We start from the raw sequence: 25,642 nt of genomic DNA on the forward strand, positions 1-25,642 counted from the left end.
AGACCACGGGATAAGAAGACGATTGTCTGAATAGCTTTGGATACAAACCGATTTTTAAAACAACGTTCACATGACATACCTACCTCTTTATACAAAAGACTTTTGTTCCGGACAATCTGGGAAATAGTGTACCCCACGTTTCCGTCACCATTGCTGTCAAAGACGTTGATGCTGTTACCATCCTGGTAAATATCCAGTTTTACTTCTTTCAGTTTAGCGATCATGGCTGGAGTGGAAATGTCTGTGCAGATTACAAGATCTTTACAGATTGATGTCACAGCATCGTGGAACCCATGGACAAGACTGTACACTGTGTAGATTGCAAATGTTACCCACAAATCAGGCTTGATACTGTCACCAAGCCTTGATGAGGGACATTTTTGTCCATTCTTCTTTTGAAAACTTTTTAGGTACATAGCACTGTTTAATTTCTTCAAAGTACTCTTGCAGCCATGGGTTTTCGTAAGTTTGAATGTGTCTATATTTTTAAAGTATTCAGCAAAAGCGGTAATTTCAGGAAGCTTCTGAGCTATTGTTATAGAACCACGTAAGTTTGTTGTTAAAAGGTCTTCCATTTGAGCCCAGCTTTCTCCACCAATAAAGGCAAATTCTCTACTTTCCATATCTTTATCAAGGTTCTGCATGATCAAACGTGTAAGAAACGGCAATGCAAACACGACGACAACTTTGGCATATCTGTATTGTCTTAGCTTAGACATGTAGCCTGTATGTTTACTTGGATCATCAGTGTTCTCAGCTTCAACGGTCTGTGCCACGCATATCTCCTCTTTCTGTGCAGCATCCAGAAGAGCTTCTTTTCCAGCTATCCCATATTCCACCTTCGAGAAGATAATCTGTATGTATTTCGAGGAAGTCCTTTTAGCTAACTGCATGATAACTTCAGCTTGCTTGGGGTCAGGTGAACTCGCTCTCATAAAATATGGATGATATCCTCTGTTGCTCAAGGTGGAAGCTGTGGCTGAGTAGGAGATCTGCAACGTCTTGGTTTGTGTCAATAATGTTGAAACAGGTACAGTTACGAAGCTGAAAGCAGGGCCAATATAACCAATTATCTTGTCCAAAATCTTTGAACTGTTAGAACTATGGTCAAGACGTAGGCTTCCATCATTCAAACTAATGATCTGCTCTTGTATCTGATATGGATTGGAACATGTATCCAGTACAACCAAGCCAATTGTCTTGTTGCCAAGAGTCCCACCAAATATGCCAGACTTGTTGTTTTAGGTGGATACAGCGAACTGCAATGCTATTGTAAGGTCAACACTTAGAGATATGGCTCGCACGCTTCCACACTTCAGAAAGGTACCACCCTTGTTGTGTATGGGTGCCATACCAATGATATAGAAATCACCTGGTATGTATAAGACCTTTGCATCTTCGTTTGACTTCAAGCACTTTATACAGTCATACGATTTCTGACATTGTGCATGAACGGCGTCTGTTTCTTCTTCGTCCTTATTAAATGCCACGATTGTGTCTGTTATATTTAACCGGTCATCTCTAAACTCCCCCACCTGCAAGGATAAGAACAAACATAGCATTGGTAATCGTTGTGGTGATGTCTATTCTTGTGCATAGAGCTCAAGTTACTATTCAGTTGAAGTTGAGCAACGGTGAGCGGGGAAGACCACTGGATGGGTGAGCGTCTTATGCAGCCACTGGATGGGTGAGCGTCTAATGCAGCTTGATTCCTCGGAGTGCCTAGGACTTCAGTCCTGGTAATACTTGATAACGTTTTGAGCAAGATATTCATCCTGGAATGACGCTTTAAAAGTGGACTATTACTATCATTGTATTTTTTCTCATTCTGTTAACAGTCGGTGGTTTGTTTGACCAATGTATAATCAGTATAATATTCCTGTCAATTATTTATGATATAATACTTTCGTATAGAAGAACAAATGGAGATTTGTAAAAGTGTATTTATTGAAATGTTTCATGTTTGTAACTGCCCAGTTTGCAGTCTCAAAGTTGGCAGTCATATACTTTATGTGAATTGTGCATATATAGTTAGCTGCCTGTTAATAATAGCTTAAAGTAGTTTTTTTTATAAGAATTGATACTCAAATAGATAATGCTCAAAAGGACAACCCGTGTTTGTTTTCCTTGCATGATGCTTTCCAGACAACCTGCCACTGTGAGATCTATTTGAAACCTTCAGGTGGATAACTAATACATATCTTGTTCTTCTATTGATCGAAACAAGTAACGAAAAATAAACACATAAAGTATGGAAGTGATAGACATAAATGGTATACCTTGTAAAATCCAAATGAGCTGCCATTGGATTTGAAGTTGAAGACAGAATAATCAGGTTCTTCTTTCTTTGCATAGCGAATCTCTCCTTTTTCGAAGCTGAAGGTAATGTTTACGTTAGGAAACTCTTGCTTAAAATCCCCTCTCGTACTGACAACGATCTGTTCCATCTTTGATATTGCTTGACTCCTCATCCGAAAACAAACATCAGTATTTGAACCACATTCTGTATATAGTTGCTTAACTGTTTTCGCAAGCGCTGCAGCACCACGAGAGCACAATGGGTATACAAGTTCAGTTTCGTATGCCCACGAATATATTCGCTTGCCCTATTGAGACAGGCGGTAGCATTGACCATGCTGTCCTTAAACTGTAAGTCCATGCATCCAGTAATTTTCTGCAGGTAACCATGAAACCAATCATTATTCCTGATGTGTTTCTTTATCAGTGTCATATTCTTGTGTAGATCAGCCCAGAACTGACTGAACAATTCCACATCGTAATAATCTGGACTCTGAGTCAAGAGACCTTTAGTTCTGGGGATGATTTGCCCATCCTTTGCGTCTTGTACATACATTTTGTCAACGGCTAATGATTCTGAAACAATCATTTGAAAATTTGTGAGTTCCAAGAGTTTATCAAGGTACACAAATATGTCCTTTGCTGTTTCAGCTCGACCAAAGAAGACCAGTCCTAACACAGGACTTTCTTCGTCTTTCCGAAGACGTTGGGTTAGGTTACTGAATATCAACATAAATCAACTACAGACACGAATGTTAAGTCTCTCCTATCATTGTTCGAGGTATATGCATGTATGGTAATGTAGAGTGACAGGAATTAAGATAATCATAATGGGAGATCTAGAGAATCGTTAGCCTAACTGTATACAGCAGATTAACATTCGATCTGCGTTTATTCGGTGGTCAAAGACCATCTGCAAAATAGTGAGTACGTTTAGTTTTACGCCGCACTCAGCAGTATTTAAGCTATATGGCGGCGGTCTGTACATAATCATGTCTTGACCAGACAATCCAGTGACCAACAGCATGAGCACCGATCTACGCAATTGTAATACAATGACATGTGTCAACCAAGTCAGCGAGCCTGACCACCCGATCCCCTTAGTCGTCTCTTACGACAAGCATGGGTTGCTGAAGATCAAATCTAATCCGGATCTTCACGGGTCTCCATCGGTAAAATATGAGTTATTGTTCCAGGTAAACGAGGTCTTCATATCATTATCGCCGATGTTATGAGACTTGCACCAAGATATCAGGATGAATCCCAGTAGTGTCGTGTAACCACCAGTTGTACATCATTACCGGTGTACCATCAGTCCCAAGACACTGATCACGTTCATTATCAAATATGTTTGCTTGCTTTTTCTTTCTTCCAACACATGAAACCTGAGGTACTTTAACTGATATGAACGAAAAACACAGACTAACTACAGTGGGGAAAGATTGTACATATCTCTCAATGTGTCTGTTAACTTAACAGTAAGGTCTTAGAGTAAATTAGATGACTTCACAGGTCCAGACACTTATCTTTTATATGTTCTGAGATGCTGCTGAAGATCATTAATTTGGCATCAGACCGTGGAATATATCGCCTCGTTGAACATAGGTTGAAAGGGCATCGTCAATGAGCCAAGGTAAGTCGTGAATCTGTACTTACTGCTTCGTCAGGCGCCCTTCTGATAGCATTGGTGAAAAGCACGTTACACATATAAACCCCAATTGAAATCCTTTGTTTTCCGCCCCATACCCATGTCTGTGTGATTCTGCTAAGTGGAGAAAGTTTACAACCTCCAAGGTGCCTGTACTACCTGTCAGTTGTCGACGCTAAACCCAACTCACTCGTCAGTATTCTTTCCTAAGGAGCACCTAATATCATTGACAAACGGAAGGGAATGTTTGTGTCACTTTTTTCATTCCAGGTGTGAATCAAAGAGTGTTTTGTCTCTTTTTTAACTCCTCGCCGGATATTTCCAATGAGTTCTTCCTCAGACATCTTGTGATGAAGCCATGCCACCTACACGGAACACATGCCAACGTTTGATGCCTCTATGTTTCTAAACATAGGATCATTAACGGTACTCACTTCGTACATAGACACTGGACATGTGGGAACCTTTAACGAGAGATTGGTATCCTGCTGTGTGTTTACGATTAGGCATCCAAATCTATCTCCTAAAACGACCCCTTGTGAAAGATGTAAACCTGACACCTCACTATATTCCTTGATTGGATTCTCTATCAACGCCTCAATCAATTATTTTATAACTCTGGGACCAATGGAACCGTCGTCCTGCTTCAAGACAGTAAACATAAAACATAACTTCATATCAGGAATTACCTTACATTCCCTGGTCCGTCTCAAATAGTATTCAATGCAGTTTTCAAGATAGGTTTCTCATTCAGATAACGTCCATGGCAGCTCTAACAGGAATATTTAGGATCCCTTAATACCATGTATGGTAAATATATTTAGAAACATACTGTGATGAGCTTTGGAATAACAGATCCGCGTTTGATAGTGCAATACTAAATACAACTTATTTTCCGGAACGTCCAGTTCGGTTCCTTTAGCACACACAGGGAAACACGGCAGGCTGGATGAACGTACAATTCACGTAACTTCAGAGTGGCGTCAACACACTCTTTCCCACTCAAGTATAGAACATTCAATACTGAGGCTGTCCAATCCGCCTCCGTGCTTTTCGTGTATGGAGTGGTTAATGCATGTGTGGGTCAATTACCTCATCAAAAATGATCATGTCTGTGTAATATTATCACGGAGTTGTTCCTGGCCATAGACTCAATCTGAAACCCACCTCCTAGGTGTTATATTTCATTAACCTCACTAGTGTTTCGAGAGTCTTACAAATCCATGACCACAGACAACGAAAACACAACAACTCTCAATGAACACTAATAGCATTACCCATACTTCAGTGTTAAACATTGTATTACAGTACTGAGTAAAGTACTGGTCTGAACTATATAAAAAAAGTAGTTCTGTGGTGCACATTTGCTGAACAGGTAAAAGAAACTGACACTTTGATTACCAAGGTGACTGCAAAGTGTCCAGTCCTACCGACATTGCGCTCACTCACGTCGTGGGGGTACCGATGGGTCCCTGGAGTGTGTCGGGGTTTAAGCATCTTGAAATACATATATGATTTTTCTGGCTTGACGTCTTCATGTGGGGTGTAGACAATGTACTGACATGCATATCACAACTAGGCACATTATTGGATTCTAAATCACATTAATGGATCTTGATGCGTACAAGGTAGCAAATCTGACGGCGAATAAAATTGTCCACCCAGGTGTAGTTTCTTGATGATGCATCTGTGACATACTCTCCTGAAGAACACCTACTACCACGCGTATTCTAGATTATACTAGTCAGGACAGAACATGCTCACATCGAGATCACCTGGCATCACCAGTATACTAGACGACACGGGTGGGGCAAAGCATGCTTACACCCAGATCACCTGGTATCACCGGTATTCCAGTATTCTAGACGATACGGGTAAGAGAGAACATGCTCATATCTAGATCACCTGGTATCACCAGTATTCTAGACGACACGGGTTGGAGAGAACATGCTCATATCTAGATCACCTCGTATCACCAGTATGTTAGACGACACGGGTGGGACAGTGCATTCTAACATCCAGATCACCTGGTATCACCAGTATTTTAGACGACACGGATGGGACAGAACATGCTCACATCTAGATCACCTGCTATCACCAGTATTCTAGACGACACGGGTGGGACAGTGCATTCTCACATCTAGATCACCTGGTATCACCAGTATGTTAGACGACACGGGTGGGACAGAATATGCTCACATCTAGATCACCTGCTATCACCAGTATTCTAGACGACACGGGTGGGACAGAACATGCTCACATCTAGATCACCTGTTATCACCAGTATTCTAGACGACACGGGTGGGACAGTGCATTCTCACATCTAGATCACCTGCTATCACCAGTATGTTAGACGACACGTGTGGGACAGAACATGCTCACATCTAGATCACCTGCTATCACCAGTATTCTAGACGATACGGGTGGGACTGTGCATTCTAACATCTAGATCACCTGGTATCACCAGTATGTTAGACGACACGGGTGGGACAGAACATGCTCTCATCTAGATCACCTGGTATCACCAGTATTCTAGACGATACGGGTTGGAGAGAACATGCTTATATCTAGATCACCTGGTATCACCAGTATTCTAGACGACACGGGTTGGAGAGAACATGCTCATATCTAGATCACCTGGTATCACCAGTATTCTAGACGACACGGGTTGGAGAGAACATGCTCATATCTAGATCACCTCGTATCACCAGTATGTTAGACGACACGGGTGGGACAGTGCATTCTAACATCCAGATCACCTGGTATCACCAGTATTTTAGACGACACGGATGGGACAGAACATGCTCACATCTAGATCACCTGCTATCACCAGTATTCTAGACGACACGGGTGGGACAGTGCATTCTCACATCTAGATCACCTGGTATCACCAGTATTTTAGACCACACGGATGGGACAGAACATGCTCACATCTAGATCACCTACTATCACCAGTATTCTAGACGACACGGGTGGGACAGTGCATTCTCACATCTAGATCACCTGCTATCACCAGTATTTTAGACCACACGGATGGGACAGAACATGCTCATATCTAGATCACCTGCTATCACCAGTATTCTAGACGACACGGGTTGGACAGTGCATTCTCACATCTAGATCACCTGGTATCACCAGTATGTTAGACGACACGGGTGGGACAGAACATGCTCACATCTAGATCACCTGCTATCACCAGTATTCTAGACGACACGGGTGGGACAGAACATGCTCACATCTAGATCACCTGCTATCACCAGTATTCTAGACGACACGGGTGGGACAGTGCATTCTCACATCTAGATCACCTGGTATCACCAGTATGTTAGACGACACGGGTGGGACAGAACATGCTCACATCTAGATCACCTGCTATCACCAGTATTCTAGACGACACGGGTGGGACAGAACATGCTCACATCTAGATCACCTGGTATCACCAGTATTCTAGACGACACGGGTGGGACAGTGCATTCTCACATCTAGATCACCTGGTATCACCAGTATGTTAGACGACACGGGTGGGACAGAATATGCTCACATCTAGATCACCTGCTATCACCAGTATTCTAGACGACACGGGTGGGACAGAACATGCTCACATCTAGATCACCTACTATCACCAGTATTCTAGACGACACGGGTTGGACAGTGCATTCTCACATCCAGATCACCTGGTATCACCAGTATGTTAGACGACACGGGTGGGACAGAACATGCTCACATCTAGATTACCTGCTATCACCAGTATTCTAGACGACACGGGTGGGAGAGAACATGCTCACATCTAGATCACTTACGTACCTGCTATCACCAGTATTCCCAGACGACACGGGTGGGACAGTGCATTCTCACATCTAGATCACCTGGTATCACCAGTATGTTAGACGACACGGGTGGGACAGAACATGCTCACATCTAGATCACCTGGCAGTATCACCTGCTCGCATCTAGATCTGCATGTTCACCAGTATTTTCTAGACCACACGGGTGGGACAGAACATTCTCACATCTAGATCACCTGCTATCACCAGTATGTTAGACGACACGGGTGGGACAGAACATGTTTTCATCTAGATCACCTGATAGCACCAGTATACTAGACCACACGGATGGGACTGAACATGTTCACATCTAGATCACCTGGTATCACCAGTATTCTAGACGACACCGGTGGGACAGAACATGCTCACATCTAGATCACCTGGCATCAAAGGTATTCCAAAAACACATGTGTGACAGAAAACCATCACATCTAGCTCTGACTGGCAAATTTATTCACATTAGAATTTGTTCAGTGGCTCCGTTCATGCCGATGAACCGGGTTCGATTCCTGACAAGGATACAAAGCGTGTGGCGCCCATTTCCGAGGTTCCCCGTCGTAAGTAGCGTGGAACCATAATATGATTACTTAGTGACCCGATACCGTCCAAATCAAAGACTGGCAAAAAGAAACATTAGTGACCAAGTTTCAGATCTACTACCACCCGTTCATCAATAATGCTTGAACGGAGTCGTCAAGGACTCCCAACTATGCAGGACGGAAGAAGGGAAGTAACTCCTGTCGGTTTATCTCAGCCGAAATGTGATTTTACCTTTGTTCGGTGATTTTATTAACTCTTTGACATGATGCTTTTCAGTGACAATACTTTTCACTTGAGAAACTCTTCTCGTTTAAGATTACATTTTCTTTACCTCATGTATTGCGGTGATATGATAGTTCCTTAAATTTTTGGCAAATATGCCCAAGTTCGATATCCATATTACTTCCTTACCAACTTCTGAGGAGAAGGCATACGAAATGAAGTTGTACTTATCACGCAGTAATATAAGCCGAATTACACATGTAATGATGTCACATGTAAGATACACCACGCAGATAACTGTCAGACGAATAACACTGAACATCTCTGTGACATGGACATGTGCACATATCTGTCTCTCAGATAATAATGATAATAAAAAATAAATAATAATAGTAATAATGCCTAATGATATTGGCATTTTTTATGATATTGGCATGACAATTGGGCTCGACAAACGTAATAATATTGATTTGAAACGTGGCAAGGTAGTTAATGATGGCTCAGTCAGGTTACAAGGGGGAGGAGTTATTGAGCATCTTGTGGAAGATCAGACCTACACTTATCTTGGAATGCAAGTTCGAGACAAGCTCCAGAATGCCTAAATTTAAGAAAAACTTCGGGCCGAGTACAAATCTCGATTAAAGAAAATCTGGAGCTCAGAGCTAAGTGTTCGAACCAAGCCAAGGCCACCAATACATTTGCTGTGCCAGTCCTCTCCTATTCCTTTGGAGTAGTTGATTGGACGAAACAAGATATCCAGAGTCTTGACCGTCTGACCAGAAGGATCATGTCTGATAACAGACCCACCACCGTCGTTCCTCTCTCAACCGTGTATATATGCCAATCAACCCTGGAGGACGGGGTTTGATTAATGTGGAGGCTCTTCATGATAGAATTTTATTGTGTACTTTTGCACATATTTATTTATCAGATGATCCTCTGGTGATGCATGTCAAGACTCATGATGAAAGCAAGGAATACCACAGCTATTTTAAGCGTGCCAAGGTTGTTGGACAGAATCGGAAATTTGAGGTTGATTTTGCTGATGGCGATGTACCGTTGGACGGTATAGCGATGGGAGTAAACCAAGTGAAGTCCTTCACCAAATCTGCCCAGAGTCGGTCTTTTGTGGAGAAGCTTTCTGAGAAGCCATTGCATCGTGTGTACATGCAGTGTGTGGAACAGAATAGCAGTCCCACCGACTCCTTCGCCTGGATGAAGTCGGCTGGTCTCAAATGTGAAAATGAGGGCTTCCTTTTTGCTGCTCAGGACCAGTCACTTCCCAATCGTAGTCGCCAAAATGTGATTCTTAAGGAAAATATCAATATGAAATGCCGACTGTGTAATGAATTTACAGTCACTGTCCAACACCTTGTGTGTGGATGCCCTTCCTTGGCACAAACAGCATACCTCAAGAGACATGATGGCATGGCTCGCTGCTTTTACTACCGTCTCCGCCATGCCTGTGGCTTTGACTCCGAGATCCATCCATGGTACGACCCTGAACATGTCCAGGGCGTCATGGAAAATTATGCTTTCAAACTTCTGTGGAATAGGTCCATATACAGCCTCAGAAGAATTCCTGCCAACAAACCTGGTCTTGTGCTTGTTGATAAATCATTGAATTTTCTGTTCCTTTTGACAGCAATGTGATTGGCAAGATTCAGGAAAAGCATGATAAATATGCGGACCTCGCCTTTGAAATGTCTCGCTTGCATCCCAAGTACACTGTCGTCAGGCTCTCCATTGTTCTCGGTGCCCTTGGTTTGGTTCCTCCTGATCTCTTGGCGCAGATCAGGAGAGTGCCCGGGTTCTCCACCGGGAGCACATCCCTTCTGACAATCTGGGTAATGCAGAAGGCTGCAGTTTTGGGGAGCCTTCATATTCTCCGGAAAGTTCTTGGTGGGTTCGTCTAGGCAGTGTTTTCTGGGAGAAGTCCCTTTCGCTGTCTGAGCTGCGTGTAAAGGGGGTGAGGACCCTGAGCTGATGATGAGCCTTACCAGCCTGACTGTGCCAGAATCCCCCGAACCCTCTCTGCTGCATTTTCATCTGTAATCTGTTAAACGTAATAATGGCTATTTATAAGGGACCAGTTTCCCCGCTCTTGTGTATGCTCAAATAACGCATTATTACCAAATAACTCAAGCTGCCTGTGAGGCGCTAGAAGGTAAACAGTCATATGACATACCATCGGGTACCCATTCACTGCTTGGTGAAGAGAGGCAATTCATGAACAAACTCACGTGCCTAAGGTGAGACCACATGTGCCACGTGTGCTTCGTTGTGGGACAGGACTAGAAATTCAAGCTGCCGAACACGGTCAACCATCAAGGACAGTCCTCGACCAACAGTGCTTAACTTCAACTGATGTGTGACCTGTGCTCTATGCACAGGACCACACATCACCACATGGTAGACATGTACACATATCTGCCAGTTACCCAATGCTGGAATGAAAGGTCAAATAACAAACGTTCTATCCTGAAAATACAGAAGATATAATGTAAATCTTTCTTGCAATTTGAGTGGACATTTAAAAACACATTATTGTAATGGCAGTGAGTATTGACAGGCTCAAAATGTTAGTTTCAGAAAAACGTATGCAACACCTATGACCAATACTCGGTCAGTTAGTAGCGTTTGTTGGCGGGCTAATTAGTCGTACACATAAAAGAATGAATTGTCTCCCTTATGCCACCCCACCTTCTTCACGGGCGCTGTATTACAAGTGAGGTGAGGTGAAATTGGGTTTAACATCGTGCTTGAGAATATTTCGCTCATATGACGACATGCATGCGTGTGTATGTGTATGTGCGGCTGCTTGTACTAGCCCAAACTTAAGCTGGTTTTATAGTGCTAGCCCACTGAGATACCACGCTGCAGTGAAGCATGAATACCCCACTCAGTCACATTATACTGACTCCGAGCCGACCAGTCCTTGTTGTACCCATTAATGCCGAACGCCAGGCAGGGACCAAGAAGTACCATATTTTAATGTCTTTTGGTATGATGCGGTCGGGGATCGAACCCGCGACCTTCCTCTCTCCTGGTGGACGCTCTAACCACTACACCACGGAGGCGGTCGTATTACAAGTAAAGGTAAACAACTACCTGTCATGTGGAATGTTGTCAACAAGCATTGTTCCTTTCCGGATATGAACATTGCATCACATCTCATACCTAGTTTTCGGAAACGCTGGAACAGTACATGTCGTAATGCCCTCCTATAAATGGTTATAACATTTACCTTTAAGTGGTCTGTAGTGAAATCGGGGCGGTGGGGTAGTCTAGTGGTTAAAGCGTTCGCTCGTCACGCTGAAGACCCGGGTTCGATTCCCCACTTGGGCACTAAGTGTGAAGCCCATTTCTGGTGTCCCCCGCCGAGATATTGCTGGAATATTGCCAAAAGGGGCGTAAAACCAAACTCACTCACTCACTGAACTGAAATACCGACAGCTAGAGTCTGGACCTCATTCTTTAGAGATTACTTTTTGGAACGTCGATACACATTTATTTCGACATCACCGTTAACACTGACATGCGATTGTACTGGAAGAAGCACCATTAAGATTTGCGTTCACACAGCAAAACGTTACATCATTAGCGATCGTGTATGTGTACATTCCAAATATCTTCAAAAACAACTGTCATTGGCTATAAAGGATGATATATATACATAGTTGTACGGCTATTAGTGTCTACAAAGGATCAGAGAGACATGCAACTATCAGTGGTTATAATGGATCATATGGACACACCTGCTATCAAGGGATGGAAAAGATCATACACACATTCACCTGGCAGTGGTTCTAACGGGTCATGTGTATACACAACTATCAGTGAATATACAAGTTCATAAACACAATACCACATTATCAACTATTTTATCAGTGGTTTTAACGGGTCATGTGTATACACAACTATCGGTGAATATAGAGGTCATAAACACAATACTACATTATCAACTATCAGTGGTTTTAACGGGTCATGTGTATACACAACTATCAGTGAATATAAAGGTCATAAACACAATACTACATTATCAACTATCAGTGGTTTTAACGGGACACATGTGCACACAACTATCAGTGAATATAAAGGTCATAAACACTATACTACATTATCAACTATCAGTGGTTTTAACGAGACATATGTGCACACAACTATCAGTGAATATACAAGTTCATAAACACAATACTACATTATCAACTATCAGTGGTTTTAACGGGTCATGTGTGTACACAACTATCAGTGAATATAAAGGTCATAAACACAATACTACATTATCAACTATCAGTGGTTCTAACGGGGCATGTGTGTACACAACTATCAGTGAATATAAAGTTCATAAACACAACACTACATTATCAACTATCAGTGGTTTTAACGGGTCATGTGTGTACACAACTATCAGTGAGTATAAAGGTCATAAACACAATACTACATTATCAACTATCAGTGGTTCTAACGGGGCATGTGTATACACAACTATCAGTGAATATAAAGGTCATAAACACAATACTACATTATCAACTATCAGTGGTTTTAACGGGTCATGTGTGTACACAACTATCAGTGAATATAAAGGTCATAAACACAATACCACATTATCAACTATCAGTGGTTCTATCGGGGCATGTGTATACACAACTATCAGTGAATATATAGATCATAAACACAATACTACATTATCAACTATCAGTGGTTTTAACGGGTCATGTGTATACACAACTATCAGTGAATATAGAGGTCATAAACACAATACTACATTATCAACTATCAGTGGTTTTAACGGGTCATGTGTATACACAACTATCGGTGAATATAATGGTCATAAACACAATACTACATTATCAACTATCAGTGGTTTTAACGGGTCATGTGTATACACAACTATCAGTGAATATAATGGTCATAAACACAATACTACATTATCAACTATCAGTGGTTCTAACGGGGCATGTGTGTACACAACTATCAGTGAATATAAAGTTCATAAACACAATACTACATTATCAACTATCAGTGGTTTTAACGGGTCATGTGTGTACACAACTATCTGTGAATATAACGGTCATAAACACAATACTACATTATCAACTATCAGTGGTTCTAACGGGGCATGTGTATACACAACTATCAGTGAATATATAGGTCATAAACACAATACTACATTATCAACTATCAGTGGTTTTAACGGGTCATGTGTATACACAACTATCAGTGAATATAGAGGTCATAAACACAATACTACATTATCAACTATCAGTGGTTTTAACGGGTCATGTGTATACACAACTATCAGTGAATATAAAGGTCATAAACACAATACTACATTATCAACGATCAGTGGTTCCCATTTGTGAAGCCCATTTCTGGTGTCACAATACTCCGATCTAAGAATTAGTAAGGATTGGGAAACGTCCTCTTAAGTTTTACAGTCGTCACATCCTGGTGATTCACTTGAGCGAAGTTTAAACAACCATTTCTTACAAGGCACAATATTGTGTATAGTCTTGAATTGTTATTCTTTTAACTTGTTGGATAACGGAAGGGTTGTTAAAAGACCGTACATTTTGCTAGTATGTGATGAATCATTAAATGTATATGGTCAAGTGACTTTGTTATCCACAATCATTGAATAAAAGTGCCTAGACTTAATATTATCATTCATAATATTTCCCTGTAACTTAGGTGGTGTGTTTCACAAAAACTGAATTTTCGGACTATATTTATTGCCTTTTGAACAGCTCTTTGATGTTGTAAAAATATCTACTGTGCATATTCAAATTATATATCTCTTGTAACTCTAGTCTAGTTCTTAACTGTCCATTTTCATCAAGCAAATCTCTAACACATACAATGCCAGCTTTTACCCATTCATCATTATACACAGACTTCTTATTTAAAATGACTAATTTATTATTCCAAATTATTTGATTAAATATATCTTCATCAATGTTAACAGTTTCTATAATTGTAAAAATGTGACTTCAATGATTAATGATTATGTGAAGTTTCTTTCTAAGTATTCACAGCAACAATTTTCTGTAAAATTCCTCTTGTACGGTTCAACAGATCACTTTGACCCAATATTTGAGTTTTTAAATATGCATTTAAAATACTTCATATATAAGTCTCACTATACTGATACCAAAGTTTCTATGAAGCATTTCATCATAGATTTGAAATATGCACTAGAAATATATAAATATTCAAAGGTAAAGTTTATATATTTAGAAGCACTCATGTTAGATTTACAATAAAATTATAATTGGTAAATATTTGAGTTTTTAAATTTGGATTTAAAATACTCTATATAAAAGTCTCACTATACCAATATCAAAGTTTCTATGAAGCTTTTCGTTATAGATTTGCAATATGCTCTGGTATTATATATAGGTAAAGTTTGTGGTAAAAGTTTCAGGCTATAAACCAGTAGTCCCTGACCACGTGGACTTGTATGGTTTATGTCAAACCGTGGTTACCGAGGCTGAATAAAAAAAAAAATATGAAAAAAGAATAGTAAGGAATATTGAGTAATACCTCACACTATGCACATCCCAAAGCACTGCATAGATGTGTATACAATCGTTCTACCAATACCATAAATCACGGGTACATTGTAAAATCTATATCCGTTATAAAAATAATGTATATATAAAAATATGTAAAATGGTCCACATTTTCTAAACGTTTTTAGCACCAAAAACATCTGCATAATCATGTTATGGTCATACTATAAGACATATCATAGGACAATATGGTGGCATTTGTGGGGCCATACTGTAACGGGAGCCAGTTAACACAGTAAATATTCTTTGAGTTCGAATGAAAATATATAGATTGAGAGTAGCATCACTGAGTCTCGCTCCCAGATATCCGTATGGACACACGGTAACACAGTACTTTTGTCCACAGCGATCTCTATGTTGTTGTGCCCGCTTCGTCGATCACCATGCTCTCATTCACTGCACCGGGAGAGTTTTCACCGGCTTCTCCAGCTGGTCTACGAACGGACCGACCTCGAAGCTCAGGCGTTCCTGGGATGGCTGTCAGGTACACATTTGAAACTGCGTGTTCTCCTTGCACTGAAATATAACGTTCGATGTAACCTTATACAACAAGAAAGAGGGCGCAAGAACGCAGAGCAGTTACATGTTACTTGAAACGGTATGCTCAATAGCCGATTTGAATTGTATCATTGAGTTTCTGTTACTCGACCTCATTTCAGAGCTATGACTGTCTTTTGTTGACCATGACTTTGATTACGTTAGTTGTTTGTATTGTTCGCTTGTTTGTTAAGGTTTGGTTTGTTGTTTAACACCGCAGTCAGCAATATTCCAGCTGTATGACGGCAGTCTGTAAATAATCGAGTCCGGACAGGACAATCCAGTGATCAACAGCATTCATGAGCATTAACCTACGCAATTGTAAACGATGACGTGTGTCAACCAAGGTAGTGAGCCTGACCACCCGATCCCGTTAGTCGCCTCTTACGACAAGCATGGATTAGTGAAGACCAATTCTAATCCGGATCTTCGCGGGTTGATTACATTAGTGATAGCACTGGAGTACGTTTGAGGAACAGTACCCAAACTGGCAAAGGAAAATTCCAAATGAGAAAAGCCAGAAATGGATGGCTTTACTTTCGGTTTTGGTTGTCAACTCCAAGCATGCACTGATAGTAGACTACACAGTGTGCTCATATATCTCTCGTATGAAGCCACTGTTAATGATCGGAGCGACGACACGGAATTGGAATGCTCCAGCAATAATTGTTTTGAGGCACAGTGCGGAGAAACGCATTGTACGAGCGCTTTAATATTGTTGGTTATCGCGGACCGCACTTCAAAGTTTACTTTTAATTTCAATTAACGTATTGGAACAGTAATACTTATTCATCTAAATTAAAGAGTGCACAATACATGTGGCTGGATCTCAAACATGTTACACACACTCAATCTGCTTTAAGATAAGACAAGGTGGGTGAAGACATGTTTGATAAGCGTAGTAATGTTAGAAGTCATCGGGATGTGAGATCGTGAAAGTATTTTGGAATCGCCGGCATGTCATGACTCAAGCATGGTTTGGTTTGGTTTGTTGTTTTGCGCCCCACTCAGCTGTATGGCGGCAGTCTGTAAATAAAAGAGTCTGGACCAGGCAATACAGTGATCAACAGCATGAGCATCGATCTACAAAACTGGGATACGGTGGTACGTGTCAACCAAGTCAGTGAGCCTTACCACCTGATCCCACTAGTCGCCTCTTACGACAAGCATGGGTAACTGAAGATCAATTCTAATCCGGGTCTTCCCGGGTCGACTCCAGTATAACGAGTGTCATTACACAAAGGCGCATTTAGAGGAGTAGGGAAAATGTGGGGAAAATGGAACCTGGTATTTCACCGTGCCTATAGTTGGGCTTTGGAGGTCCCTTACACTGGGCTGGTGATCGACTGTGAGCCACAAGATCAAGTTCATGGTAATCATCGCCTTGGCCAGATCCCAATGCTGCAACGTATGATATGAGAAACAAATATAAACCGATGAGGCAAAAACGTTCGACATACTCATAAAACATCATTCAATTCTCATAAGCTTATTTCAAAAAAATGTGCATTTCTACCCGTGGAAGATAGTTACAGTACCTGGGTGATGGCCTTTTAGATAATTCTTGCATATGATAAAAGCTGTTATAGCTGAGTCCATTGCACGACTATGACTATATTTTGATTGATTGATTGATTGGCTGATTGATTGATTGATTTGATGAAGTTTTCGCTTCTAATTAGCAATATTCGAGCAAAGTCACGAAGGGCACACCAGAAATGGGCCATGTGGGGATTGACTATAACTATAAGCACGTGTTCAAGTTTACAACAATGCAATGGTGGCATCAGATGTTCTGTGAAAAGAACAGTGTACCTTATCCCATCACCAACAAATACAGAAGCAAGTTTCACCTTAAAAACATAGAACGTCATGTTTTGTCACTGATGGACATAACCTCTATATTTCTAACTTAACAACTGGCATGGCCACAAACAATCATTCCTATTTTTGAAAAAAATATTTCCGATTCAATGAGTTATTAATATCATCTTTTGGCACAGCCTTCTTGTGATTGTGGAAAGGTTTGCAACATGTTTATATTATTCTGAATGCACCCGTGATACAAAAATAAAAGGAGATGACTGTATGACTTCTAAACACAAATAGAGAGTATTCTTATAAAACAAAAATGTTATATTTGGATTTAAAGATACTTAGATGCTCTACGGAAACTGAAATTAACTTACATTACATCGGCATTATCGACTTTTTATACTTTGCAAACTAAAATGTGTTTATCTACAAACCTATATGGGAAAGTGAAAACCATAAACAAATATCTCACCGTCCGTGGAAGCTGCTCTACGACGCGTCTTGACCAACACAACCACCAGTGCTATGACCACGATCACCAACACAGCCACGAACCCGCCAAGAATGATAGCTGGCACATTGTCACTGTTCACGGGGTCGCTGAACAATATCCCAGGAAAACATGACAGTTGTTTCAAGGTGGATTGCCCTAACATTGACAGCTGTGTGAGGCAGAATGCTCTAACAATGACAGCTGTGTGTGGCCGATTTCTCTAACATTGACAGCTGTGTGACGCAGAATGCTCTAACAATGACAGCTGTGTGAGGCAGAATGCTCTAACAATGACAGCTGTGTGAGGCAGATTGCTCTAACATTGACAGCTGTTTGTGGCAGAATGCTCTAACATTGACAGCTGTGTGAGGCAGAATGCTTTAACAATGACAGCTGTGTGAGGCAGAATGCTCTAACATTGTCAGCTGTGTGAGGCAGAATGCTCTAACATTGACAGCTGTGTGAGGCAGAATGCTCTAACATTGACAGCTGTGTGAGGCAGAATGCTCTAACAATGACAGCTGTGTGAGGCAGAATGCTCTATCAATGACAGCTGTGTGAGGCAGAATTCTCTATCAGTAACAGCTGTGAGAGGCAGAATGCTACAACAATGACACCTGTGTGAGGCAGAATGCTCTAACAATGACAGCTGTGTGAGGCAGAATGCTCTAACAATGACAGCTGTGTGAGGCAGAATGTTTTAACAATGACAGCTGTGTGAGGCAGAATGCTCTAACAATGACAGCTGTGTGAGGCAGAATGCTCTAACAATGACAGCTGTGTGAGGCAGAATGCTCTATCAGTAAGAGCTGTGTGAGGCAGAATGCTCTATCAATGACAGCTGTGTGAGGCAGAAAGTTCTATCAGTGACAGCTGTGTGGGCAGAATGCTATAACAATGACAGTTGTGTGAAGTAGAATGCTCTAACAACGAAAGCTGTATTACGGAGTTTGCCCTTAAAATGTTCGACCGTGTACCTCAAGGACGCCAGCTAAATCTGTTATGATGTGATAACACAGTAAATAAGTCACACAATCTCTGTAATGGCAGCTATGTCAGGCCAGAAGGAAGCAACGTGATACAAATTCATCTTACCTTAAACCAGATTTGTTGAATTGTCTGGAGCATATGCCACAGTCAACATCGTTCTGACAACTAGATGACAGGTCCACTTCAAACGACGTATCCAAGTTTGAAACCACAAACTGCACCCCATTTTCAGACGTTCCAATCTGGAATGTTAACATTATACAAATTGATATATCATAACAGCCATTGAAAACACACACACACACACACGCACACACACACACACACACACACATATATATATATATCATCTATATACCAAGTATCTATTATATATATATAGACTATATATAACGCAACAGTTTATGTGTAATGATTGCCTCTCTCGCTCTCGCTCACTCTCTCATGTTTATGTTATCTCATTTCAATCAGAAATTTGCTTTTGTATCTGACCTCGAAGGGTTTTGTAAAAGAAAAAAAGGTTTTGTAAAAGAAGACTGCGTAGATCGATGCGCATGTTGTTGTTCACTGGTTTGTCTGGTCCAGACTCGATTACTTTCAGACCGCCGCCATATAGTTGCAATACACATCAATGTAAACGAAATTAAACGATTAAATAAATAAAACTCACCCTTTTGTAACTAAGGGCACTCCCTTCTCTGATAATCTGATAAATTGTGTAAGCTACATTCCCTTCACCATTGTCGTCGAACACACGAACATTTCTGCCATCGTAATACATGTCAAGGCGAACAGCTTTAACCTTTTCTATTAGCTTAGCAGTGGAATATTCGGGGCAATTTGGGAAAGACCCAAAGCAAGTGTCTTCCAGAATTTGATTAAATCCAATTATAAGAGCATGCGCAGCATTTATGGCAAACGGCACCCATGTGTCTGTCGGACGGTATGCTTCTAAGACGGTAGGGCTACATTGGTGTATGTTTTTCTTCTTAAAACTCAAAGGGTAATAGCATTCGTTACGTTCTTCTAAGTATTCTTGCAGCCATGGGTTTTCTGTTTGCTCGAGATCAATTTCACGGTAATGGTCTTCAAATGCCGTGTTCCGCGGTAGATCTTGCCCTATGGTCAAGCTGCCGCGAAATTTAAAGTTATTCGTCAGGACCTGTGGACGTTTTCCCCAACTTTCTCCGCCAATGAAGACGAACTCCCCATTGTCTACCTCCTTATTGAGTGCAGTCATTAGAATAGGTGTCACGTGTGACCGCACAAACACGATAACCATCCTGGCATGGCGAAACTTCCTCAACTCAGAAACGTAGCCCACGGAGTTCGAAGAAGCAGTTGAATCCAGTATCTTAAGAGATTGAGCGATGCAGACTTTGTGGATCTTTGCGGACTTTTCTAACGCTTCCTTCCCCGTGATGCCATACACTTCATCTGTATACAGTATCTGAACATACTTGGCACCAAGAATCTTAGCAAGATGCATTATAACATCAGCTTGCTTGTTGTCAGGAGAAACTGGTCTCATGAATGTCGGATGCAAGGTTCTGTCACTGAGGACAACAGAGCTTGCAGCAAATGCAATTACTAGCTCATCTATCTCAGCCAAGAGAGTCGACACTGGCACTGACACAGAGCTACCGTATGGCCCAACGTATCCAATTATTCTATTAACAAGCATGGAACTGTTAAGTTTAGATGACAATTTCAATTCACCTCGATGCAACTGTATGATTTGTTCTCTAGCCTGAAAGGGATTATTGCAAGTGTCAATCAGAACCAAACCAACTGTTTTTTCCCCGAAGGCCGATATGTATGTAGTTTTCTGCGAGTTGGCTCTCTTAATCGCAAATGAAATACTTTCTGCAATGTCCACACTGTCGGCGGTCCGTAGTTCACCACACTGCAGAGGGTCATCTTGTTTCTTGTTGTGGATAGGGACAAGTCCTACTATGTAGTAGTCTCCAGGAATGTATAACACATCTGTAGGGGTGATGGTTCGACTGCACTTATCACAGGTATACGGCTGTTGACACTGGGCAGCTACAGGCCCGATAACTTCATCACCATTTCTTCTATAGGACCTGATGCGGTCCGTCGATACAGTCAGGTTTGCACCATCGTAATCCGCAGCCTACAATAGAATGGTTGTGAATGATACCTCACAAATAGGAATTGTTTCATCAATTATGGGGAGAATATTAAATTGACGTTTCAGTAACAAAGAAATAAATCCGAAAATAATTAAATAATTTTTGCTTTCTATATGTATGGATAGCTCATGTGATGCCGGGACGGTGGGGTAGCCTACTGCTTAAAGCGTTCGCTCGTCACGCCGAAGATCCGGGTTTGATTCCCCTCATGGGTACAAAGTGTAACATACTCACTCACTCACTCATGTTATCCCAGTTAATCATATTGCTGTCTTAACAATTTTGACTATATATTATTGAAATTCCATTTATCCATTGGTACAAAAATCCTATTGTAACATTTCTAAAAGTTGGTATATCCAGCCTCAAGAATACTAAAACATGCATCCATACACAAGTCGCACACAAAACAACGTATACACATTTTCTCTCACCTGCACATGACAAAACTTAGTATCGCATTGCTGGTAATTGTTAACAATGTACGTGGAATAGTTTCCCATTTCCGTGTACATAAGCTCTCCATTCCTGAATCCAAACTTCAACCGAAAGGGTGACAGCTCGGTAAATTCAACGACAGGGTTGACTTCTACTGCAGCCATTTCCTCAATAAACTTGGCCTTGTTGGAGATATAATCCTCCACATCCTTGCATACACCTGTTTGTTGAGGACATTTCAACTCATATAATGTCTTGTATGTCTTTGCAAAGGCGGCTGCAGCCATCAGTGCGTAGTTGGTGTAGATGGAGAGTTTGGCATTTTGTACTGAATCTGTGGACCGTTGAAGACAGGATGGTGGAATATTTGTTTCATTTGCCAGGGAACACTTGGTTACTTGTTCCATGTATTTCAACAGCCAATCATCATCTTGTATGTATTCTCGCATAACATTGCCTTGGGTATGAAGCGACTGCCAGTGTAGTTGGAACAGCTCGACATCATAGTATGGAGGACTTGGGGTGAGAAGTCCCTTAGCTAATGGGTACACGCTTCCGTCAGACTTCATCAAATATGACTCACTTTCACCAATGGACTCAGAAACTATCATCTGGAAGTTGCTGAGCTCGATCTCAAGGTAATCGAACATCGCTTTGGCAGTTTCAGCTTGGCCGAAAAAAGCCAAACCAACCACTGGCGATTGTGAATCCTTTTGAAGCTCATCTTTAATTGTCTCAAAGCGTTGTCGTAGTTCGTCGCTCACGGATCCCGGAGATATTGGTACGAACACGGGTATGCATATGCCGTGACTCTCTGCCATGGATTTCAGGGTTTTGGCTCCTTCCCTGCCGTAGGTGTCATCACCATACACAATAGCGATGTAGTTCCACTGAAGGGACTTCATCAGCTGAACCATAATCTGGGTAGAAGAATAACAATTATACTGTGAATACACAATGTAATTTTGAAAGTGGTCAGACGTAACAGATTCTTGTACTTTTGCATTCGTTACTACTCGCCTCTTTCCGTGACCCACAAGAAAACTCGTACCTGTACAGTACGCCATTATTGCCAAGAATCGTTACAAACCAATCAATTCGCGTGTAGTAAGAGGTGAAATGAGTCAAATAGTTTCTTTGCGATTATCGATTTTCCTTATAATTTCCGTGATTATAAAAGTTTCTTGTTACTGATACATGCTAAGGACATAGGTAACTTACTTAAAGCGACTTTCGTGTTGTACTATTAATTTGTAGGAGTAGCCGTGTTTGGAAATTCAGAGTTATCTTTCCTTGTAAATAGTCCGGCTTGCCGGAATGACACGAGTAGTTACGAATGGTACTTTTGTTGAGTTAAGTCCCATTCGGTATTCGAACCCACACTCCTGCACCTACATGTAATCTCCAGCACACAAAGACCCGGGTTCGAATCCCCACATGGGTACAATGTGTGAAGCCCATTTCTGGTGTCCCCCGCCGTGATGTTGCTGGAATATTGGTAAAAGGGGCGTAAAACCAAACTCAGTCAGTCAGTCAGTAATCCCATACATAACATGCGTTACACAATCATACTGGTTTATTAATTTCCATATAAATGCTGACTTGTAATTCTGTACACAATGAATCCTATTTAAATCATTTGATGTAAACATTTTTTATTCACATGTGAAAGGGATTGGAAACAAGTTCTTCAACTTCGAACACATATCTCTGGTATTTCCAAAATTCAAAATTTACAGTATAGACATCATGATTAAGAAAGTGATAGAACTTGACAGATAAGAAATCGACAAAGACAAGGGAAGAGAGAAGACGCAGTGGTATCGTATATGGTTATTTTGATTAGTATCCATTTCTAATAAATGTGTATCTGTCTTTTCAAACTGTCATCAAAGCTGTAAAGAAAATATGTAATGTATGATATATGATATTAAGTAATCTGTTTACTCAGCGTATTTGCTGTGTTCCGGTGAATAAGTATCGCACTTATATCAACTGTTTATTATATACATGAGTGTGAAAGACTCAGCGTTCTGAAGTTGCGAAACATAACAACACATTGACAAGACTATGCGTTTTACAAGAGTTTCCTCCTAGCAAGTTATCTCCCCTTAAACGTGTCTCCTGGTGAAAATAGGGCCTCTTTCTTTATGTTTACATTTATCTCACTTTGACACGGCGAGATAAAGACAGATGGTCATCTGTGGGGTTCAATTTAGTTCGTGCCGTTGGTTAATTTCATGAAAACATAAACCGTGTAAAACCACTCGAGACTATTGTTTCACAAATTGACATTTTGTTGATCAGCATATTCTTATTCGATTCCAACAACGGTCTTGTAGGTTTCAAGAATATATTGATTTTCATTTTGTATCATAATATAATCGTATATATATGTATGATAAATATCTCCCATTCCACGTCAGGCGATGACACCTACTTTTTATTATTGCATCCTTCATTGGACAGTCATTAACTAATTAACCACAATATCAAAAAGCAAAATGGAAATCATAATTACTATAAAAATAACCTTTTGTTGTAACTGTTTTCTGCAAACTTACAAGATTAAGTGCAAAGTGCTGAAAAATATAATACACTGCATGACAGATTTCAGTTGATTATTCTAATACAAGTATTACCGAAATTTCATTTCATATGTTTTGAATTATTAACTATTTCTGTTTTCTGTTTAAGTTATTCATCTAACTTCCAAGCGCATTATGACATCAAATATTAACTAAAAAACATGTCAGCGAACGAGACTTGGGATGACTCATCTCTCACCTGTGTGAATGCATTTGACGTATAGCAATAGAAAAGGAAGGGATTCAAACAAGAGAAGAACTGCTACCTACCTAATCATTCACTAGATGGGTATATTTTAACTGTCAACACTGAAAAGTAAGTGTTCCTAGTCGATCTACTGCACATGGCACAGACAGACGGGCATTGCACTAAGCTATTGATGGTCGTACCAGGTTAGCTATTCTCGAAACGTTCGTAGCCCAACGAACTTCTTAAGCCCATTCTTAACACATTGGCTACGATCAAAGTTAAGAATTCTTAGGGCTACGAACGTTTCGAGAATAAGGGCCCAGGCTACGAAGCTAAATCATTGTTATGATTGGCTCTATAATGATTGTGTAAATTCTTTAAGTTAGTTTAACTACTATTTGTAGATGAACATATCATATGTTTCGATGTCGTAAGTTCTTACGCATTGTTCTCACAAGCTAGTACCTGGTTCCATTCAAAGAGTCACCACGATTGTCAGCATAAGACCTTAAAATGTTTTATAGGCTAAACATTACGGACATTCTTGCAAACAAACCTTAATTCAGCCAGTGATTCATGCGATCTCTGATTCTCTGATCCAGTTTCTGCAGACTCTTTTGCCATCTTTACCCTGTTTGAATACCACGGTCACATAAGCCCAATGTATAGTTCTTAACTCTTTCCATTCGAAGGACGAGATATTACGTCTGATGGGTCACAACCCTTAAATACGAGCAACATGGCACTTACATACGAGGGACGTGATATGACCAACCCATGGTTGCAACGGTTGACATGGACCATTCATGACTAGCATAACATCAAAATCCATATGAACTGATTTTTTTTGAAAACATCTTTATTAACTTTGATTAAAATATTTCAGACCAAAAGAGAAAAAATAGGTCGTCTTTAGCACAGAAACATTGGAAAAACATTTTATTCTAAGAGGAGAAACATAATGGAACTTACACAGCAGTGTGGTAATTGTGACAATTTCTTTAATCCAGTGACTACACTATGGTGGAAGAACAACCACAGTTTAGTAGATTTATATCATCACTTAGAATTATTGGGCCATGACATCCAAATCGAAACAACGATGAAACGAATGTTACCTGTGGTAACAACTATAAGAACAGTCAACAGTCAAAGAACATTGCTAACAATCAAACGTCAAACGTCGTAACAGCTACTCTCGTCATCGCAAATGGCAGATAGAACTTGGCATACAGTCAGATACGATTTTCGACAACCAGCCATTTAACGCTCTGTGGTCACCGAATATCAAGGCCATATAGACCAGGGGAGATAATCAAGTAAATCCT

At 40.7% G+C, this 25,642-nt stretch overlaps 2 protein-coding genes across 6 annotated transcripts in view; both read right to left on the reverse strand.

Moving 5' to 3' along the window:
* Window positions 1-1,241: 1,241 nt before the first annotated feature.
* On the reverse strand, window positions 1,242-2,525 carry LOC124274713. Its single transcript, XM_046710078.1, has 2 exons — window positions 2,280-2,525; window positions 1,242-1,535 (listed from the first exon to the last, which is right to left on the reverse strand). The coding sequence occupies exons 1-2, from the start codon at window positions 2,469-2,471 to the stop codon at window positions 1,242-1,244; spliced, it is 486 nt and encodes a 161-aa protein (XP_046566034.1). The 5' UTR covers window positions 2,472-2,525.
* Window positions 2,526-14,472: 11,947 nt separating this feature from the next.
* The window catches only part of LOC124274715, a 30,743-nt gene continuing 19,573 nt past the window's right edge, over window positions 14,473-25,642 (reverse strand). For 3 of the 5 annotated variants that reach the window (XM_046710082.1, XM_046710081.1, XM_046710085.1), the window contains 6 exons: window positions 21,533-22,456; window positions 19,613-21,079; window positions 19,048-19,184; window positions 17,932-18,059; window positions 16,929-17,045; window positions 14,473-15,623 (listed from right to left, as the gene is read on the reverse strand). In XM_046710082.1, coding sequence (XP_046566038.1) covers window positions 15,460-15,623; window positions 16,929-17,045; window positions 17,932-18,059; window positions 19,048-19,184; window positions 19,613-21,079; window positions 21,533-22,456 — 2,937 coding nt within the window. In that variant the 3' untranslated portion in view covers window positions 14,473-15,459. The remainder of the gene's footprint in view (window positions 15,624-16,928; window positions 17,046-17,931; window positions 18,060-19,047; window positions 19,185-19,612; window positions 21,080-21,532; window positions 22,457-25,642) is intronic. The other 2 variants (XM_046710084.1, XM_046710083.1) reach the window with 2 other exon arrangements.

Source organism: Haliotis rubra, unplaced genomic scaffold (genome assembly GCF_003918875.1).
Source record: "Haliotis rubra isolate DU_JTF1 unplaced genomic scaffold, ASM391887v1 Scf1936, whole genome shotgun sequence".
Lineage (NCBI taxonomy): Eukaryota > Metazoa > Mollusca > Gastropoda > Lepetellida > Haliotidae > Haliotis > Haliotis rubra.

Coding starts and splice junctions, on each gene's coding strand:
- LOC124274713 (XM_046710078.1), bottom strand. CDS start 2,471: ATGAGGAGTCAAGCAATATCAAAGATGGAACAGATCGTTGTCAGTACG. Junction 1,536..2,279: donor GCTCATTTGGATTTTACAAG/GTATACCATTTA, acceptor TTATCCTTGCAG/GTGGGGGAGTTTAGAGATGA.